The sequence below is a fragment of the Carya illinoinensis genome, chromosome 5 (genome assembly GCF_018687715.1).
Source record: "Carya illinoinensis cultivar Pawnee chromosome 5, C.illinoinensisPawnee_v1, whole genome shotgun sequence".
Taxonomy (NCBI): domain Eukaryota; kingdom Viridiplantae; phylum Streptophyta; class Magnoliopsida; order Fagales; family Juglandaceae; genus Carya; species Carya illinoinensis.
This window is the reverse complement of record NC_056756.1, coordinates 33,419,917-33,438,661: the sequence shown is the minus strand read 5'-3', so window position 1 is coordinate 33,438,661 and position 18,745 is coordinate 33,419,917. Positions and strand designations below refer to the sequence as shown.

At 36.7% G+C, this 18,745-nt stretch overlaps 2 protein-coding genes across 2 annotated transcripts; both read right to left on the bottom strand.

The window, feature by feature from the left end:
* Positions 1–11,985: 11,985 nt before the first annotated feature.
* On the bottom strand, positions 11,986–12,837 carry LOC122310274. The gene has a single exon (XM_043124159.1). It carries the CDS (start codon positions 12,835–12,837, stop codon positions 11,986–11,988), a length of 852 nt encoding a protein of 283 aa, XP_042980093.1.
* A 3,682-nt stretch (positions 12,838–16,519) lies between these two features.
* Positions 16,520–17,143, bottom strand: LOC122310273. The gene has a single exon (XM_043124158.1). It carries the CDS (start codon positions 17,141–17,143, stop codon positions 16,520–16,522), a length of 624 nt encoding a protein of 207 aa, XP_042980092.1.
* Positions 17,144–18,745: the final 1,602 nt, after the last annotated feature.

Below are 18,745 nucleotides of genomic sequence, written 5' to 3'. Positions count from 1 at the left end.
GGTGTTGATTGATCTTTATCTTCAAAGGAGTTGAATATATCATCTTTACTATCTTGTTTCTTAATTGCTTTTTTTCTCGTACAAATTCCTTGAGATTCATGTTATTTTATTTATTTCTTGTTTTCTGAATATATTAATGGTTGGATAATATAAGATTGTGTCTTGATTTAGTTCAACTAGATCTTAAAGAACTTAAAAGGAAAAATAGGTGAGGTAAAAGGCAAAAGTGGGTGAGAATAGTATTGAAAAAGTCAAAAGAATAAAATACGAGTGAAGTGACAATATTTGAGAGGTAAACACATAAAGGAGTGTGTGAGATTTTACCACTAACATTCTTATTTTGCAGCGCATTAAAAATGTCTCATAAAAGTGAGTCAGCACCTAAAGAGGAGGTGGATAACTCATTCTTTGTGTTGCAGGCCATGCAATAACAGTTTAAACGGTTGAATTTGGTGTTAGGGAATGTGAGAGATATGATGTATCAATAAGAGATAATAATAAGAAATCTACAAGATGGGTGAGATAGGATGGGATGTAAGCCTAGTGTTAAAAATGAGTATGAGAAAGAAAAAGATGTTGAGGTTGAGGAAGACATAGCATTTGAAGTTGGAATGGATGGAATGGATAGACCTAGAGAAGGTAGGCGTGGAAGAGGACTTAGGAGAAATCCAAGGGGTCAAGATGGGGTAGATATGAACTTTGGGAGCATCAAAATGAAAATATAATCTTTTCAAGGTAGGAATGACCCTAAAGTTTATTTAGAGTGGGAGAAGAAAATAGATTTTTTATTGTCACAATTATTTAAAGGAGAAGAAGGTGAAGTTGGCGGTATTGAGTTTACTGATTATGCAATTATTTGGTGGGCTCAATTAGTGACCAATAGGAGGAAGAATCATGAGAAACCTGTAGAAATATGTGGTGAGTTGAAAGTTCTCATGAGACAGAGATTTGTACCTAACCACTACTATAGAGATCTTTACTAAAAATTACAAAACTTTACACAAGGATCTAGGAATGTAAATAATTACCATAAAGAGATGGAAGTAGCTATGATTCGGACTAATGTAAAGGAGGATCGGGAGGCCACAATGGCCAAATTTTTAAGTGGTTTGGATAGGAACATAACTAATATAGTTGAGTTGCAGCATTATATGGAGGTAGAAGACATAGTGTTATGAAGGTGGAGAGGCAGTTAAAGAGAAAGAGAGCAATAATATATACTTCAATTTCTAGCACTCATTGGAAACCAAAGTGAGATAGAAATGATTGAACTGTAATAAAAGGGAATACTGAACCACCAAAGGGAAAAGATGAGGGAACTAGCAAGAACAAACCCAAGGTAGATTTTCAACCTTCAAGGAATAGAGATATTAAATATTTTAAATATTTGAGTTCAGAACATATCACATCTCAATTTCCAAACAAGTAGGTGATGGTTGTTCTTGACACTGGGGAGGTGATGATTGAGAGTGATGATGATAGTGATGAGATACCCAAGTTGGTCGATGCTAGTGATGTTGAATAAGTGGAATATCCCATAGAAGGTGAGTCACTTGTTGCTAGGTGTGCTCTCAATATGCAAATTAAAATAGATGATATAGAGTAGCAGAGAAAACATATTTCATACTAGATGTTATGTAAACAACAAGGTGTGTAGTATGATTATAGACAAGGGAATTTGCACCAATATAGCTAGTACTACCCTAGTTGAGAAATTGAATTTACCTTTACTAAAATATCATAGACCTTATAAGTTGCAATGATTGAATGAATGTGGGGAGGTCAAGGTCAATAATCAGGTTTTGGTGACTTTTACCATTAGGAGGTATAGTGATGATATGCTTTGTGATGAAGTTCATATGCATGCTGGTCATATTTTGTTAGGGAGACCGTGGTAATATGATAGGTGAGTGATTCATGTAAGGTTTATGAACAAGTACAACCTTGTAAAGGATGAAAAAATAATTAAACTTGTTCATTTAACCCCAAAACAGGTTTATAAGGATTAACTAAAGCTGAAAAGTGAGATTGAGAAAAAAAAAATGTGAGGTTGAAACATAAGAAAAAAATAAGAGAAAAGAAAAATGAGGATGAGGCTGAAACCTCAAGAAAAAAAGACTGAAAAAGAAAATAGAAAAGTGGCTAAAAATAAAGAAAAGAAAGTGGGGTCAAGAGAGAAAAAAGAAAGAGAATCTGTAGAGAGAAAATGAAAGACAAAGATGAGTTTTTATGCAAATGAGTGTGAGGTTAAGAGAGCCTTCTTAGCAGATTAGCCTATGATTTTTCTTGTTTACAAAGAATCTTATATTAATCTTAATGAAACTAACTAATCTCTTCCTAGTTTAACTGTTTCTTTGTTACAGGAGTTCGAGGATGTAATTTCGGAGGAGATGGGAGTGAGTTGCCACCCATTAGAGGCACTGAGCATCAAATTGATTTCGTACCTAAAATCGTTATTTCAAACCAACCAGCCTATAGCAGTAATCTGTAGGAGACAAAGGAATTTCGAATGCAAGTTGAAGATTTGATGAGCAAAGGGTACGCGAGAGAGAGCATGAACCCATATACAGTACTAGTGCTACTAGTACCAAAGAATGATGAGAATTGGAGGATGTACGTTGATGGCAGAGTGGTCAACAATATTACGGTAACGTATCGTCATCTTATTCCTAGATTAGATGATATACTTAACAAATTACATGGCTCATGTATTTTCAATAAAATAGATCTTAAAAGTGGATACCATCAAATTAGAATGAAATAGGGATATGAATGGAAAACTGCTTTTAAAATTAAATATTAACTCTATAAATGGTTGATTAAGCCATTTGAACTTATAAATGCGTCTAGTACTTTCATGAGATTAATAAACCATGTATTACGTGTGTTTATAGGCAAATTTGTAGTCATGTACTTTGATGATATCCTAGTGTACAATAAAAACTTAAATGAACATATTGAGTATTTTAGATGTGTTGAGATGTGAAAAGTTGTATGCTAATTTTAAGAAATATATCCTTTTTATGGAAAATTTTATTTTCTTGATTATGTTGTTAGTACAAAAGGTATTAAGGTGGATGAGGAGAAAGTCAAGGCCATCAAGAAGTGGCCAACACCTAAAGGCATTACTGAGGTAAGAAGCTTTCATGGTTTAGCTAACTTTTATAGGTGTTTTTTTAAGAATTTTAGCACCATTGCTACACCACTTACTGAAATATTAAAAAAAAAAATGTTAGATTTCATTGGGGGATTGATCAAATAAATGCATTTGCTATTATTAAAGAAATGATATGTTCCGCACTCGTGTTAGTATTACTTAACTTTAACAAAATTTTTGGGATTAAATGTGATGTTTCAGGAATAGAAATTGTAACCGTTTTGATGCAAGATAAGTGGCTCATAGCCTTCTTCAGTGAGAAACTAAGTGGGGCGGCCCTGAATTATCCCACTTATGACAAAGAATTTTATATTCTTGTTTACACTCTAGAGACGTGGCAGCACTACCTTTAGTCTAAGGAGTTTGTGATCCATATTGATGATGAATCATTGAAGCATCTCAATGGTCTAGGTAAATTAAATAAGAGGCATGCTAAATCAGTGGAATACAACGAGATCGTTCTTTATGTCATCCATTACAAATAAGGTAAGGAGAACATTGTTGCTAATGTTTTAGCACAGAGATATGTACTTCTGACTTCTATGAGTGCTAAAATGCTTGGGTTTGAATACGTAAAAGATGTGTATGTCAATGACGCTGATTTTTCTTATATATAAGGCGTGTGATAAAATGGCATTTGGTAAGTTTACAAGTATGATGGTTATTTGTTTAAAGAAAACAAATCGTGTGGGCCAAATTGTTCAATGTGTGAATTATTGGTACGTGAGGCACATGATGGGGGATTAATGGGACACTTTGGTGTCAGGAAAATCTTAAAAATTTTACATAAACATTTCTTATAGCCTAGGATGAGAAGAGACGTCACTCAAATTTGTGATAGGTGCATTCCATGTAGAAAAACCAAATCTAAGGTTTTACCACATTGATTACAGACACTCTTACCCGTTTCTAGTCAGTCATGGATAGACATATCTATGAACTTTGTTTTGGGGCTGCCTAGAATAAAAAGTGGTAGAGATTCTATTTTTGTGGTAGTAGACATATTTAGTAAAATGCCACATTTCCTTCCATGACATAAAACATATGATGCTACAAACATAACTGATTTGTTTTTCAAGAAAATAGTGTGACTAGATGGTATACCTAGAAGTATTATTTTTCATAGGGATATTAAATTACTTAGCTACTTTTGGAAGGTTTTGTGGGAAAAATTAGGTACTAAACTTTTATTTTTCACTACTTGTCATTTACAGACTGGCGGATAGACTGAAGTAGTCAACAAGACTTTAACTCAACTCTTACGCGTTGTCATTCAAAAGAATTTAAAAACTTAGGAGGACTATTTGCCATTTATAGAGTTTGCATATAATAGGACTATACATACTACTACTTTTTATTCTCCATTAGAAATTGTTTATGGTTTTAATTCACTTACTCCTTTAAATTTAATATTTACCTATTAATGAATAGAGTAGTTTGGATGGATACAAGAAGACAGAATTGGTGAAATCAATTCATGAGAGGGTACAGTTTCAAATTAAACAGAAGAATGAAAAGTTTGCTTTCCAATCCACTAAAGGGCGAAGGCACGCCATCTTTGAATCAGGAGATTAGGTTTGGGTTCACATGTGCAAAGAAATATTTTCAGCCCATAGAAGGACTAAATTGCATCCTCAAGAAGATGGATCTTTCTAAATCCTTAAGAAAATTAATGATAATGCTTATAAAGTAGACCTTCCAAGTGAGTATAATGTCTCTTCTACTTTTAATGTTTCTGATCTTTCTCCCTTTGATGCATGTGACAATTTGAAATCGAATCTTTTTAGGATAAGGGGAATGATGGGTATCATGGTGGATTGAGTCTTAAAAATCCATTCAAAGTTCTAAATGGGCCAATCACAAGGTCAAGAGTTAAGAAGATCAAGGAAGCAATATAAGGACTGATGCAATCCACTTGGGCCCTAGTTTGCAAATTCATTAAGCAAGACTTTAACATTCAAGATGGGATTGAAAGAGTAAGAATTAGCTTTAACCCATGTGATACAAGCTATAGAGGGGAGCGACATAGCTTAGTGGTTTAGTGTAGACTTTTTATTTCATTAAGTATAAGCGTGTGAGCCAAGTTTATATTTCTATATTTAATTCATTAAGTGAACTATTTTTATTAGTTTTAGGTGTGTAGTTTATGATGTTTTGGGTTTGAAGATATTCAACCCATGTCTTTTAATTAATGAAGGCCTTAGTTGGTCCTAGGGTTTCATGAAGGGGTTTAAAAACAACTTGTAGCCGCATTTTGCGACATGTTGAATGTGAATGAATTTCTTTTCATAGAGAATTTTCAATTTTCTCTACTTATCCTTGATTGAACTCAAAACTTATAAAAGGCAAACCCTTTGTGGCATTCTCATCGAATCTAAGTTCTTAAAACAAAATTTCAACGGGCTTAGATCTTCTTGACTTGAATCTTGGTTTTCTTAAGTAAGTTTTCAATTTGATTGTGGGTTCAAGGGATTTCGATTCTACGAGTTCACATCACAACTTTTTCAAATCTAAAAATAAAAATAATTTTAAAAAAATATTTTAATAGTATTTTATTCAACTTTTAATTTTAATCTCAATTCATCTTATCTCATCTCATATGCGAAAACAATCGTCTAAAGTATTAATCCATACAATAATGGTTTTAAACTATCTATCAAAACATAAAAGTATAAAACTAGTGTCTAAAGTGAGGGTGTCCTGCTCTGTCCAAAATATATATATACTACATAAGTGTTTTTGTAAGTGAAAAACTGAGTGAAAATAAACATCTATATTAGTAGTTCCTAAATTTGCTGAAGTATTAGATAAGTTATTCTCTTCTTTGTAAGTATGAATAAATTTAAAAGAAAATAAATAATGGATATTAAGTATATCGTTTCACATTTCAAAGACTTCCAAAGAGGTTCTTGTTTTTTGTTAAACCAATTTATAGCAAGTAAAGAATTTGTCTCCACTAATAATTCTAAAATTTGTACCTAATAGCATATTAATAAACCATATTTCAAAGCAGAAAGTTTAGCAAAAATATTTATCACATAACCTATATGGCACAAACTATCAATATTAAGGTTCCCATTTTAAACTCAATCAATGTGCAACTTAAATTTACCAACATAGGTTCTACACTTTGGTGTAGGCTTCAAAGACCTAACCAATGAATTTAGCTCCTACAACCAAGCGTTAATCCTGTTGCATAGTTGTGCACGGTCCTTAGAGAGTCTTCATATCTAGTAAGATTCAAAGTTAAGTAGATCTCCCATAATATAAGAGAAAGAGCAAAAGAAACAATGATGTGATCCTGATCTCATCTCTTAAAAAAGACCACCAGTATGAACGTTTATGTTTTGATGAATTAGAGTAAAGGGATGAAGATCCAAAACAATTAGAGAAATAAGCCCAAACCTTATCAGCTAGAGGACAATAGTAAAATAGATGTGCTTCACCTTCATAACTTTTTACAACAACTGCGCTAAGATACTAAAGGAATGACACAGTTCTGTATTTCAAGTTTGATGCCACTCCACAACTTCCATATAAACAAATTAATCTTAATAGGTGACAAAGGATTCCATATGCACTTAGTCCAAACAAATTTTAGATGGTACTGTTTGATGATATTCCATGTAATAGTTACAAGTTAGAGTTTCCAAGGGGTGGCGACTTTGTTATGAATGAAAGAAGTATATGAGGTATGTTTCCAAACTCTACAGTCCTCTCTAGATTTAAGCTTGATAGGGTGTTTCATGACTTTGCATAATAAGGGACATCCTCCAAATGACAGCAATTTTGTATAATTCCAATCCAGGCTTGAACATATGTATTTGATTTTTAGTGAAGCGGAAATAATAATAAAAGACTTATTTGCTAGAGAACCTATTCCTTTCCAATCTTCATACCAGAAATTAATTGACCCATCTTTCACTAACCATTGTCTCTCTTGAACAATGACACATATAAGATGACAAATAGATTTCCAAATAGAAGAGTCTAAGATTTTTGGCACCATATTTTTAATCGCAACAACCTTTGATAAGTATTTCTGCCTCATATAATTTGCCCAAAGGGAGTCACCAACAACTTTCCATGCTTATTTACATTGAAGAGCCTTCATAGTGTCAATAAGAAATGTTTCGAATATTAGCAACACTTTCCTAAATAGGTTTGGCAATTTTCTTTGAAGAAATCCATTTTTCTTTACATGACCCACATAATCACCCCAGAAGAAAATTTGAAAACGCTCTATGAAGAACTTCAGTAACCTTTTTTAGAGGAGCTAAAATAGAGATAAAATATGCAATAGTACAAAGGAAAACACTGATTTGATTACAGTTAGCTTTCCTCCTACTAAAAGCAATCTACTTTTCCATTTAGCTACCTTTTTTTGAAGAAAAATGCTAAATATACGAATGAAAAATGTATAGATGCTTACGTACTGACATGGCAAGTGCTTTATCACCTTTGTCTTTGAATTCTACTAAGGGTAAAAGTGTAACATCACTTTGAAAAAGGTCCCTCTCATCCTTCCCTCTCTCATTTTGCATCCTCTCAATGAAAAAAGCCTATCTTCAAACTCCATCTGCCCCATTCTTCTCTGGCCCTCTCTCCCAATTGAGTTCATCCTCTTGAGAAAGGTAATTTATTTTTATTTTTTTCTAGTTTTTTCCATGCCTCTCTCTTTCTGCCCCTTTCTAGTTTTTTTCTAACTTTTCCCATATGAGTGAGTCTTCTTCCAATGCATCTTCTTCCATTTGAAATTTTTTTCCTTCCGAGAAGAAGTTGGACGTGGTGCAAGCAGCTAGAACTTGGTAATGTTTTTTCTTCTCTGCCTTTACAAACAATTTTGGGTTCTTGAAACACTTTAGACGGATCTATGCAGTTTTGAAATTTTGGGAAAAACCTAGATCGATCTATGTTTTATTTTTTGTGTGATTTCAAAAGTTTGGATTTCTAGAAAATCCGATCTATGTGATTTCAAAATTACTTCTTGTCAATAGTGGAAAAGCTCTTATTTAATCAATAGTGGGAAATGAGATATGTTATTGTTCTTAAATCAATGGTGGGAAAGCTCTTCTTTAATAAATTTTTTCTTGTACTTCTTGTCATCCTTTTTACCTTGGAGTTTAATTTTCATTGATGTGCATGTATGTGGGTGCATGTTCTCAAGCACATTAAAATCAACTGAATCTTTCTAGGGTGGTGGATAGAAGATATGGAGGAATGTCAGACTTGTACATGTGTGAGCTTCAAGATAATGTGTGGGATGACTTTGGTGAGAGTAGGGTTGAGCAAAAATCCGACTCTGCTCCTATCTGACTCCTCATCCGACTCCGACTCTGATAATGTACATATTTCATAAAAATATATGTGTTTTTCTATATATTAATCATATAAATATAAATATAATAACATGTAATACTAATGTATAATAACTAAAGTTGATTATATGGATTTTATATAACTATATCTTATATAGTTAGTTAAATTCAATAATATACTTTTTTTTTTTTTTTTTTGAAAAGAATACCTCATATATTGAATTTACTTGTTACCTGAGTTACAAAGTTTATCAAAGTTCACAGCTTTTAACAGCTCCTGTGGATGATCTTCCATCCAGACTCTCTCTTCCTCTACAAATAAAGCACTTTTTGCTAGATCATGTGCAACACTATTACAAACTCTATTAACATGTAAAACAGACCACTGCTTTCTATTCTTCAAAACAGACTTCACATCCTCTATCAATTGACCATGCCATTCCCAACACTCTTCTGCATTATTAACTGCATTGATCACAGACTTTGCATCTCCCTCCAACTGCACTTTACTAAATTTCAATTCCTCACATAATTTCATTGTCCTCCAAAGAGCATGAATTTCTGCTATTACAGGGTTTGAAACATTCAATCTGCAACTGCATAATGAGGCTAAAACATCACCACAGCTGTCTCTGATCACCACCCCCATTCCACACTTTCTGTCATCACTTTTTAGAGCTGCATCCCAGTTTACTTTCACCGTATCCCCTTCAGGTGGTTTCCAATGTAGAGCTCTGCCACATTGAGAATTACTTTGTTTTGATTGTGTCTGTTGTGTCTCCTGTGCCTGCTGGTATTCACTCAAGCAATTTGCAGCTTGACTAAATACATCATTAGGCCCCTCAAATCTATTTTCAAAGACCCAACCATTCCTTTTGAACCATATCCTTCTCAACACCATAGCTATTAGTTCCATTTGATCCTGAGTCAACCTCAAAGACCATTCAGACCAAAGTTCAAAAAAATCTCTTTCATTGGCTGACCATTTCTGCACTGGACTCCACTCACACGCCCAAACATCCCCTGATCCACTGCAACTCCACAAAGCATGACAGATTGATTCATCCTCTTTTCTGCATACTGGGCATAAAGCATCTTTTACAACCTTTCTCTTAAACAGATTTTTCTTTGTTGGAAGACAATTTGTAATAGCCTTCCAAACAAAGATCTTTGTAATCCCTGGTATATTAAACATCCATAATTTCCTCCACATATCCCCTGCACTTTCTGAAACCTCCCCTTCCTCTCTTCTTTTTTTATTTACTTCAACATGATAAGCACTTTTAACATTGTATATACCATTTTTTGAGAAGGCCCAGATCTGCTTATCAGGAAGTTTGGAAAAACTGACAGGTAGATTACAAACAATGGCAGCCTCTTCTTTATCAAATACTTGCTTTATAAGTCCCTCATTCCATCCTCCATTCTCACCTGAAAGTAATTCCTCCACCCTGGCCTCAGCATTCAGTATTTGTATAGGAGATTGAATTTTAAAAGTCACAGCCTTTGGAACCCACCTGTCTCCCCATATTTTTATACTTTTACCATTCCCAACTCTCCATACCAACCCTTCTTTCAACAAACTCAATGAATCCCACAGACTTCTCCACATAAAAGAAGGTTTAAAACCCAATGTAGCATGTAACAAGTCAATGTTTCTAAAGTACTTATCTTTTAATAATACTGCAGCCAATGATTGAGGGTTCATCAAAACCCTCCAGCACTGTTTTGCAAGGAGTGCCTTGTTAAAAGCTTTTACCTCCCTGAAACCCAAACCTCCCTCATTTTTTGATAACCCCATCTTCGACCACTTCCTCCACTGAATTTTGTTTTCCTTCTGCTTGAAGCCCCACCAAAATTTTGCCATTTGAGCTGCCAATTCATGACATAACTTCCTTGGTAGTTTGAAAACACTCATATATATGTAGGGATAGCCTGTATAACTGCCTTTAAGAGAACCTCTTTTCCTGAAGGGGAGAGAAATTGATTTTTCCAGTTACTTAGCTTTTTCCATACTCGATCCTTCACACTATTAAAAGCTTGATATTTGGATCTACCAACCATTATTGGCAATCCAAGATATCTCTCACAATTGTTCTGAATTCTTGCCCCACAATCCCTCATAATATCTCCTTTCACTTTTGCACCAGTTGTAGGACTGAACAAAACAGTTGTTTTGTGCTTGTTCAAGCTTTGTCCAGATGCCTTCTCATAGGTATCAAGAATGCCACTAATTGTCTTCCATTCCTTCCAAGTAGCCTTCCCAAAAATCAAGCAATCATCAGCAAACAATAAGTGTGTCAGCTTGAAACCCCCTCGAGCCACTGAAACACCTCTTAAATCACCTCTGATTTGAGCTTTTTCAAGCATAGAACTTAGGCCCTCTGCACATAGAAGAAAAAGATAAGAAGACAATGGATCTCCTTGTCTCAAACCTCTAGTGGGAAAAATAAAGTCACCTGGTTTACCATTGACAAGAATAGCATAAGACACTGATGAGATACACTTCATGATTAGACCCACCCATCTATCTCCAAACCCCAGTCTTTTCATAACAGCCTCCAAATAATCTCATTCCACCTTATCATAAGCCTTTGAAATATCTAATTTAACTGCCATGTTTCCAACTCTACCATTTTGTCTACATTTCATTGAGTGTAACATTTCATAGGCTGCTATAACATTGTCTGATATCAATCTCCCTGGAATAAAGGCACTCTGACATTTGGAGATAATGGCATCCATCACCCTCTTCAGTCTATTAGCAAGAGTCTTTGCAATGATCTTATAAAACACATTGCAAAGACTTATAGGTCTGAAATCATTTACACTTCTTGGCTCATTAACCTTTGGGATTAAAGCAATATAAGTTTGATTTATCGAGTCTTGCAATCTGCCCCCATTTAAAAATCCCAACACAGCATTGCTTACTTCCTTTCCTACCACATGCCAAAATTTTTGAAAAAAACATGCCCCATACCCATCAGGACCCGGGGCTTTTAATGCCCCCATCATATTTATGGCTTCCTCAACTTCCTTCCTTGTAAAAGTACCTTCCAGAAAATTATTCATATCAGATGACACCCTAGGCTTCAAAGCTTTTACACCTTCATGAATATCTTGAGTAGATGGTTGTGCACTAGTATAAACCATAGAAAAATGGTCTCTGAAAGCTGCTTCAATTTCCTCTTCTTTTTCTCTTAGAATAGATTGACCATCCAATATTGACACAATCTTGTTCCTTCTTCTTCTCTGATTAGCACACTCATGGAAGAACCTGGTGTTTCTGTCTCTCATAGTGTACCAATTCCTCTTTGCACGCTGCTTCCATTTCACATCCTCCTGGTCAAGTAACAAGCCCACCTTCTCTTGCAATCTTTTCAACTCCTCCATGTTATTCTGACAAAGATCCCCTTGTATCTCCCTTATTTTCTTTGATACCTGCTCAATTTCCTTTCCTCTTCTTTTATCCTTTCCTTTGAAGCATGATAATAAAGCCTGACTACAACACTACAGTCTGGTTTGAACTTGTTGTATAGGTTCTGATGCTAAGAGACTCTTCCTCCACCCTTCTTTAACCACATGCTCACATTCTTCTTGTTGCAACCAACAAGCCTCAAACCTGAACTGAAAGAACCCCCTCCTTCTACCATTCCCTTCATCAATAGTAGAGATTACAATGGGTAAGTGATCTGAGCATCTCCCTGTTTGAGCCATCACCTCCACTTCCTTGAAAATGGACTTCCATTCATTATTCACCACAAACCTGTCCAATCTTTCTTTTGTAAAGGATTGGTGCGAATGTTTATTAGACCAGGTAAATCCATTTCCCCTATATCCAACATCAACCAGACCACAGTCCTCTATTGCTTCCCTGAACAGGTTTATCTGAGTTTCAGCTCTCCTTTTTCCCCCTACTTTCTCATTATGCCATAATATTTCATAAAAGTCTCCCCCCACACACCAGGCACCATCATTTGTAGGTTTTAACTGTCTCAATAGGTCCCATGATAACCTTCTTTTCCCTGATTCAGGATGACCATAGAACCCAGTGAAGCACCAGTCTTTTTCTTGCCTTTCTCCTTTTACTATTACAGTAACATGCCACTTTGAGTAGTTTACAATCTCAGCACCTTTCTCATCTCTCCAAAACTGTACAATACCACCCCTTCTTCCCTCAGAATCAACAGCAAAACTTCCTTCCATCCCTAACCTCCTTTGCAAACCAACAATTTTACATGACCTGATTTTTGTTTCACAAACAAAAACCAGAATGGGCTGCTTTTCCTTAACCATAAGACTAAGGTCTTGAACTGTCCGAGGGTTCCCAAGCCCTCGGCAGTTCCAACATAGGATTTTCATGCTTCCAGGTGGTGCTGCTCAGCAGCCACCACCCTTAGTATATTTTCATCACACACTACCTCATCACCCTTCTTAATTCTCTTGCCACCATCAATCTGTTCACTATCATCTTCCATAGTATCATAATTTCTTTTTAGTTGAGAAAAAGAGCTAGTTTGCTTACTTGACTCAGGCCTAGCCCTAGCCCTTCTTTTCCACCTTGATGACCTCTTGCTCTCCACATCCTCATCAGTCAATTGCATCATTTTATTTTCAATCACTTTAGACTTCTCATCTTGTACATTCACACAAGCATCTAGTCTACTATCTTCCTCTTCATTCACTTTCATCATAGGTTGAAATAGGTCCTCCTGTACCTTCAACATTGAATTTACATCAATCACCCCTTGTTCTACTAACTCATCCTCCTCCCTTCCCTGCTGAGATTCCCCTTCCTTCTCCATTTCCTCATACTCCTGCCTTGAATTATCATTCTCTTTTTCTTTTTTCTTTTTAATTTTTTCCTCTTCCCCTTTAGTAGTTACTTTTCTATTTATAGGTCATGCCCTAAGCCACACTCCATATTGACCAGCAGTTTCATCACTACCCTTGCACCCCTCCTTTTCATGCACAATTCTTCCATAATTAAAACAAAGCCTAGTGTCACGGACTTAGAATTTCTTCACTCGACCCGTGCGGCCTTAGGAGGCTTTCTCTTCCACAAAGCTCCTAAGTAAGCCTTCTAAAGGACTCAAGACAATAGAGAACAAACTAGAGAGAGAAGATAGAGAGAGATGCTCTAGAGAACTTGTTTCTCTTATTGCTTGGTGATCTATACAAATGAGAGCCCCTCTATTTATAGGGAACTCTTGGTACAAAGAATGGTTAGGATTGTGACACTTGTCATCAATCCAAGGGTAAAGAAGTTTCTAGATTGCTACTCTAGAATTGTCTACAATGCCCTTTCTAGAACACTACTCTAAATTGTCTATAACACCCCTTCTAGAACACTCCACACAATTCCACAAGAATACAAAGGACTAGGAGGCTTCTAGAAGGCTAGGGAATTCTCTAGAATTTCTAGGTGGTGACATTCTCCCCCACCAAGCTTCGTGACGTCCTCGACGCGGTGTCTTCATGGAACCTTCGGATGTGATCTTCAAACTGCCACAATGACTCCTTTGGTTCCCACGTTTGAACAACACTGGTGCCCCACATGGTGCCTTTGAGGGTTGGATGAATCCGGCATCAATTTTCTCCTTAAGTTGCCTCCTTGGTTCTTCAAACTTTGGAGGTGTCATGCGATAAGGTGCTTTGGCCGATGGCTTGACGCCAGGTTCCAACTCAATCTGATGGTCCACCTCTCTCCTAGGTGGTAGTTGCTTGGGCAACTTTGGAGGCATGACATCCTCATAGTCACTAAGGACTTTTTGGATCTCCTTAGGTGGAGGGGAGGAAATCTTCACTTCATTTTCCTCCATAGAAGCCAAGTACGACACCTCGCCCTTCTTCCATCCTTTCTTGAATTGCATGGCGGATAGAAGCTGGGTGGTGTTTGGCTTGGACACGGTGGGTACCATGCATGGACCGCCCTCCAAGATACACACCGAGTTGTAGTGGGGAAGAGACACTACATTGAATTGTCTCAAGAATTCCATCCCCAATACGACGTTGAAGTCATTCATGGGAGCGACAGAGAAATTCACCATGCCTCTCCAAGTGCCAAGTTGTAGCTCCACCCCGTGAGCTACGCCATCAAGGGGTTTGGCTTCAGAATTCACAGTCTTCAGCCATCCTTGACCCTTCTTAAGAGGAATTCCTAGCCGTGTGGCTTCTTCCTTCTTAATAAAGTTATGAGAAGCTCCTGAGTCGACCATGGCGTGACTCTTCTTCCCATTAACGAGCACCTCTACAAACAACAAAGACCTATCTTTAGTGGTTGTCTTTGTGCTTGCCTTTAGGGAGTTGAGAAGTTGTAGACACCCCAGGTGCGACTTCTCTTGAACTTCCTTCTCCTCCAACATAGCGTTGAGGGCCTCCCTCTTGGGACAATCTCTAGTCCAATGTGGTCCGTTACAAAGGAAGCAAGCATCCTTTGGCTTCTTATCTTTGGAGTTGTCCTTCTTGCCCTCCTTTGATGTTGAAGGCTTGTCTCCACGGTCTTTGTACTGTGGCTTGAACCCCTTCGCTCCCCCACCCTTACGGTGATCATCCTTTGGAGATTTGGGCCTTGAAGAGTTGTCACTCTTATGATACTCAAATTCTTCCAAGGTTTCCGCCACGGTCAGGGCGGTGGAGATGTCGTTGACTCCACGACGCTTGAGTTCTTGAGCCACCCAAGACTTGAGACCATCGGTGAAGTTGAAGAGGAGATCTTCTTCACTCATGTTTGTAATTTGAAGCATGAGGGCAGAAAATTCTTCAACATAGTTGCGGATAGAAGAAGTGTGCTTCAACTCCTTCATTCTCTTCCGCGCATGAATAGCCACATTCTCGGGATAGAATTGCCTCTTGAGTTCACGCTTGAACTCTTCCCAAGAATCAATGGAGCAAGTACCCTTCTCTATCTCACTATGCTTACGACGCCACCAAGTACCAGCAAGATTAGTAAGATAGAGGGAAGCAGTACGTACCTTGACACGCTCGTCTTGCATGTTCAAAGCTTCAAAGTAGCGCTCCATGTGCCACATGTAGTTGTCAAGTTCTTTGGCATCCCGCTTGCCATCGAACTCTTTTGGTTTGGGGGTATCCACCCTTGGTGTCGCCATCATCCCAGCTCCGACGACGCCCCCATTGGCCACTGCACGCTTGCATATAGCCCAATCCGCCTTGGTCTCCTCTAGACCGACGCGGTATTCCTCCATTTGCCCTTGGAGTTTCGTTAGCTCCCCCAAGACCCGGTCTTGGAAAGCAACGTTCTCAACACGTTGTGCTTCGATGGTAGGGTGGATGGTGCTTAGAATGGACTCCTTGAGCGATTCGGATTGTCCCTCCAATCCTAGCTCCTCCATACCTTGCTCCACGATGTCAAGTCGGTCCCTGACATCCGCTACCGCCACCTCCATCCTGGTCACCGTGTTGTCGAGGGTGCTCACCTCCCTATGAGACTGATCCCATTCCTCGATCTTGGCCAATATCTTGGCCATGACCCTCTCGATCCCATCGAGACGAGACTCCATAGATGAGCTTGAGTCCTTCGACCTCTTGCTCTTTCTTGTCTCCTGGACCTCCATGGTGATCTCACTTGGATCCGCCATCCTAACTTGGTTGGCTCTGATACCAACTGTCACGGACTTAGAATTTCTTCACTCGACCCGTGCGGCCTTAGGAGGCTTTCTCTCCCACAAAACTCCTAAGTAAGCCTTTTAAAGGACTCAAGACAATAGAGAACAAACTAGAGAGAGAAGATAGAGAGAGATGCTCTAGAGAACTTGTTTCTCTTATTGCTTGGTGATCTATACAAATGAGAGCCCCTCTATTTATAGGGAACTCTTGGTACAAAGAATGGTTAGGATTGTGACACTTGTCATCAATCCAAGGGTAAAGAAGTTTCTAGATTGCTACTCTAGAATTGTCTACAATGCCCTTTCTAGAACACTACTCTAAATTGTCTATAACACCCCTTCTAGAACACTCCACACAATTCCACAAGAATACAAAGGACTAGGAGGCTTCTAGAAGGCTAGGGAATTCTCTAGAATTTCTAGGTGGTGACACTAGGTAGCTTCTCATATTGAAAAGGCACCCAGCTTCTCCTACCATCCACTATAATTGTCCTTCCTCGAGCTATAGGTTTTTTAAGATCACACTCCACCTTAACTCTTAAGCATCTCCCCCAAGCCGAGCCATCTTCCTGCACATCCACCTCCACAACCTTCCCTATCGATTTTCCTATCTCCTCTCCCATCCTTTTTGTCATATAATTCAAAGGTAAATTTAACATTTGCACCCATAGGCAAGCATGATCAAAGTCAAACAGATTAGGTTGCACTTTACCTTCAAATTCTTTTAGAACAAATAAATGATTATCAAACAGCCAAGGACAACCATCAAGAACTCTCACCTTGTCTTTCCGAGTTACAAATGTTATAACATAGCAGTTACTTCCAATCTCCTGGAATTCCACTGGTTTTCCTACCTTCCAAATTCTCTCCATCATAGATCTGATAACTTCCTTCCCAATCCGACGCATTGAAATCACCTTCCCAACCAGACTTCGTTCACTCTTCAGATTCAATATACTCGAATCAGAATGCTGTATTTCAATCGGTCCATCCTCCTCATCATTCAGCTTCAATCTCCTCCATACTTCCTCCATGTCTTCCATCGCACTCCTCTGCTTACACTCGCAAACAGAGATCAACACTCCTTCCTCAATCGAGGAAGAATACTAACTGCTCCTCCTCAGTCGCTTTCTAAAAGAAGAAAGCAGTTGAGAGAATACTCGACATTCCTTGCCCACATAATATATATATATATATTGTAAATTCAATAATATACTAGCATAGCTACATGGGTTAATTATTATGAAATAATATATTTATACTATAATATATAGATTAAATTAACTAATAATAGTTTAGTATATGGAAACATCACATCATGGCTCATGATGTTTCAATATTACTACCATGTAACACAGTAAAACTAAACTAATAATGTATAAATATGTGTGTTACATGTAATAATAATGTATAAATACTAAAATGCATAATAACATGTAACATTGTAATACTAATGTATAACAACATGTAACACTAATGGATAAACACTAATATATAAATAATAAATTTATAATAACATGTAATACTAATTTATAATAACTAAAGTATTGATTATATTAATATAGATTTTATGTTACTATATCTTATACAGTAACGTCGTTAGTTAAATTCAATAATATATTAGCATGGTCTCATGGGTTAATTATTATAACCTAGTATTTTTCCTAAATAATATAAGTAGACTAAATTGACTAATAATAGTGTATGACTAATAAAACATTCATTATATATATTCTATATAAGTATAAGTATAACTTAACTTATATAGTTATTTAATTTCAATAATAGTATTAACTATTTATTGTTCCTAGATAATATATTTATACTATAATATAACTATATAAGTAAACTAAATTGACTAGTAATAGTGTATGACATATGTAAACATTTACTGATGTATAATAAACAAATTTAATAACTTGTAATACTAATTTAGAATAACATTTAATAATAATATATAAACACTAATAATCTATAAACTTAGTAATTTACCACGGCATGTAAATTTGCAATACTATTATACTAATATATAATACTAGTTATTATACTTTAGCTATTATAAATTAGTATTACACGTTATTAATCGCAATAGTACAGGCCTATAGAGCATAGACTATAGCATGTAATTATCAATAATCAATACTATTGTACAACTACAAGATTAATAACTTTCATTAATCAATACTAACAATTAAATTGAGTGATGGAAAAAACTATAATTATAAAAATCATAAATAGAACGATAATTGAAAAGTTGATAACAAACTTTAAAATTAAAATTTAATTTAATATTTTAGGGTTTAGTTTAGGATTTATGAATATAAAAATTAAAAAGCCAAAAATCATAATGGAAGCAGGCCAGGCAGGCCAGCCTGCTACCCACTGGGCCACTCCTACAGGCAACCAAAACCCAGCCCCCCATACACCAAAACAATGCCATTTTGGCCCCTTGAATTGCTAAAAGCTGCTCAACATTTATTTTCTCCCCATAGTCCACTCCCCGAGTCCCCACTCCCAGACCCAGTTTCCGAATCAGCGAATTTAGATTTTTCAATATACACAAACCCTAGCTTGTCGTCGCCCACCCTCATACTAACATGTGCCATCACCCACCCTCTCCCTCACGCAGTCGCAGCGTCACTTCC

Bases quoted from the DNA above. Each gene is read 5' to 3' on its own strand.
- LOC122310274 (XM_043124159.1), bottom strand. From the start codon at position 12,837: ATGAAAATCCTATGTTGGAACTGCCGAGGGCTTGGGAACCCTCGGACA.
- LOC122310273 (XM_043124158.1), bottom strand. From the start codon at position 17,143: ATGGAAGACATGGAGGAAGTATGGAGGAGATTGAAGCTGAATGATGAG.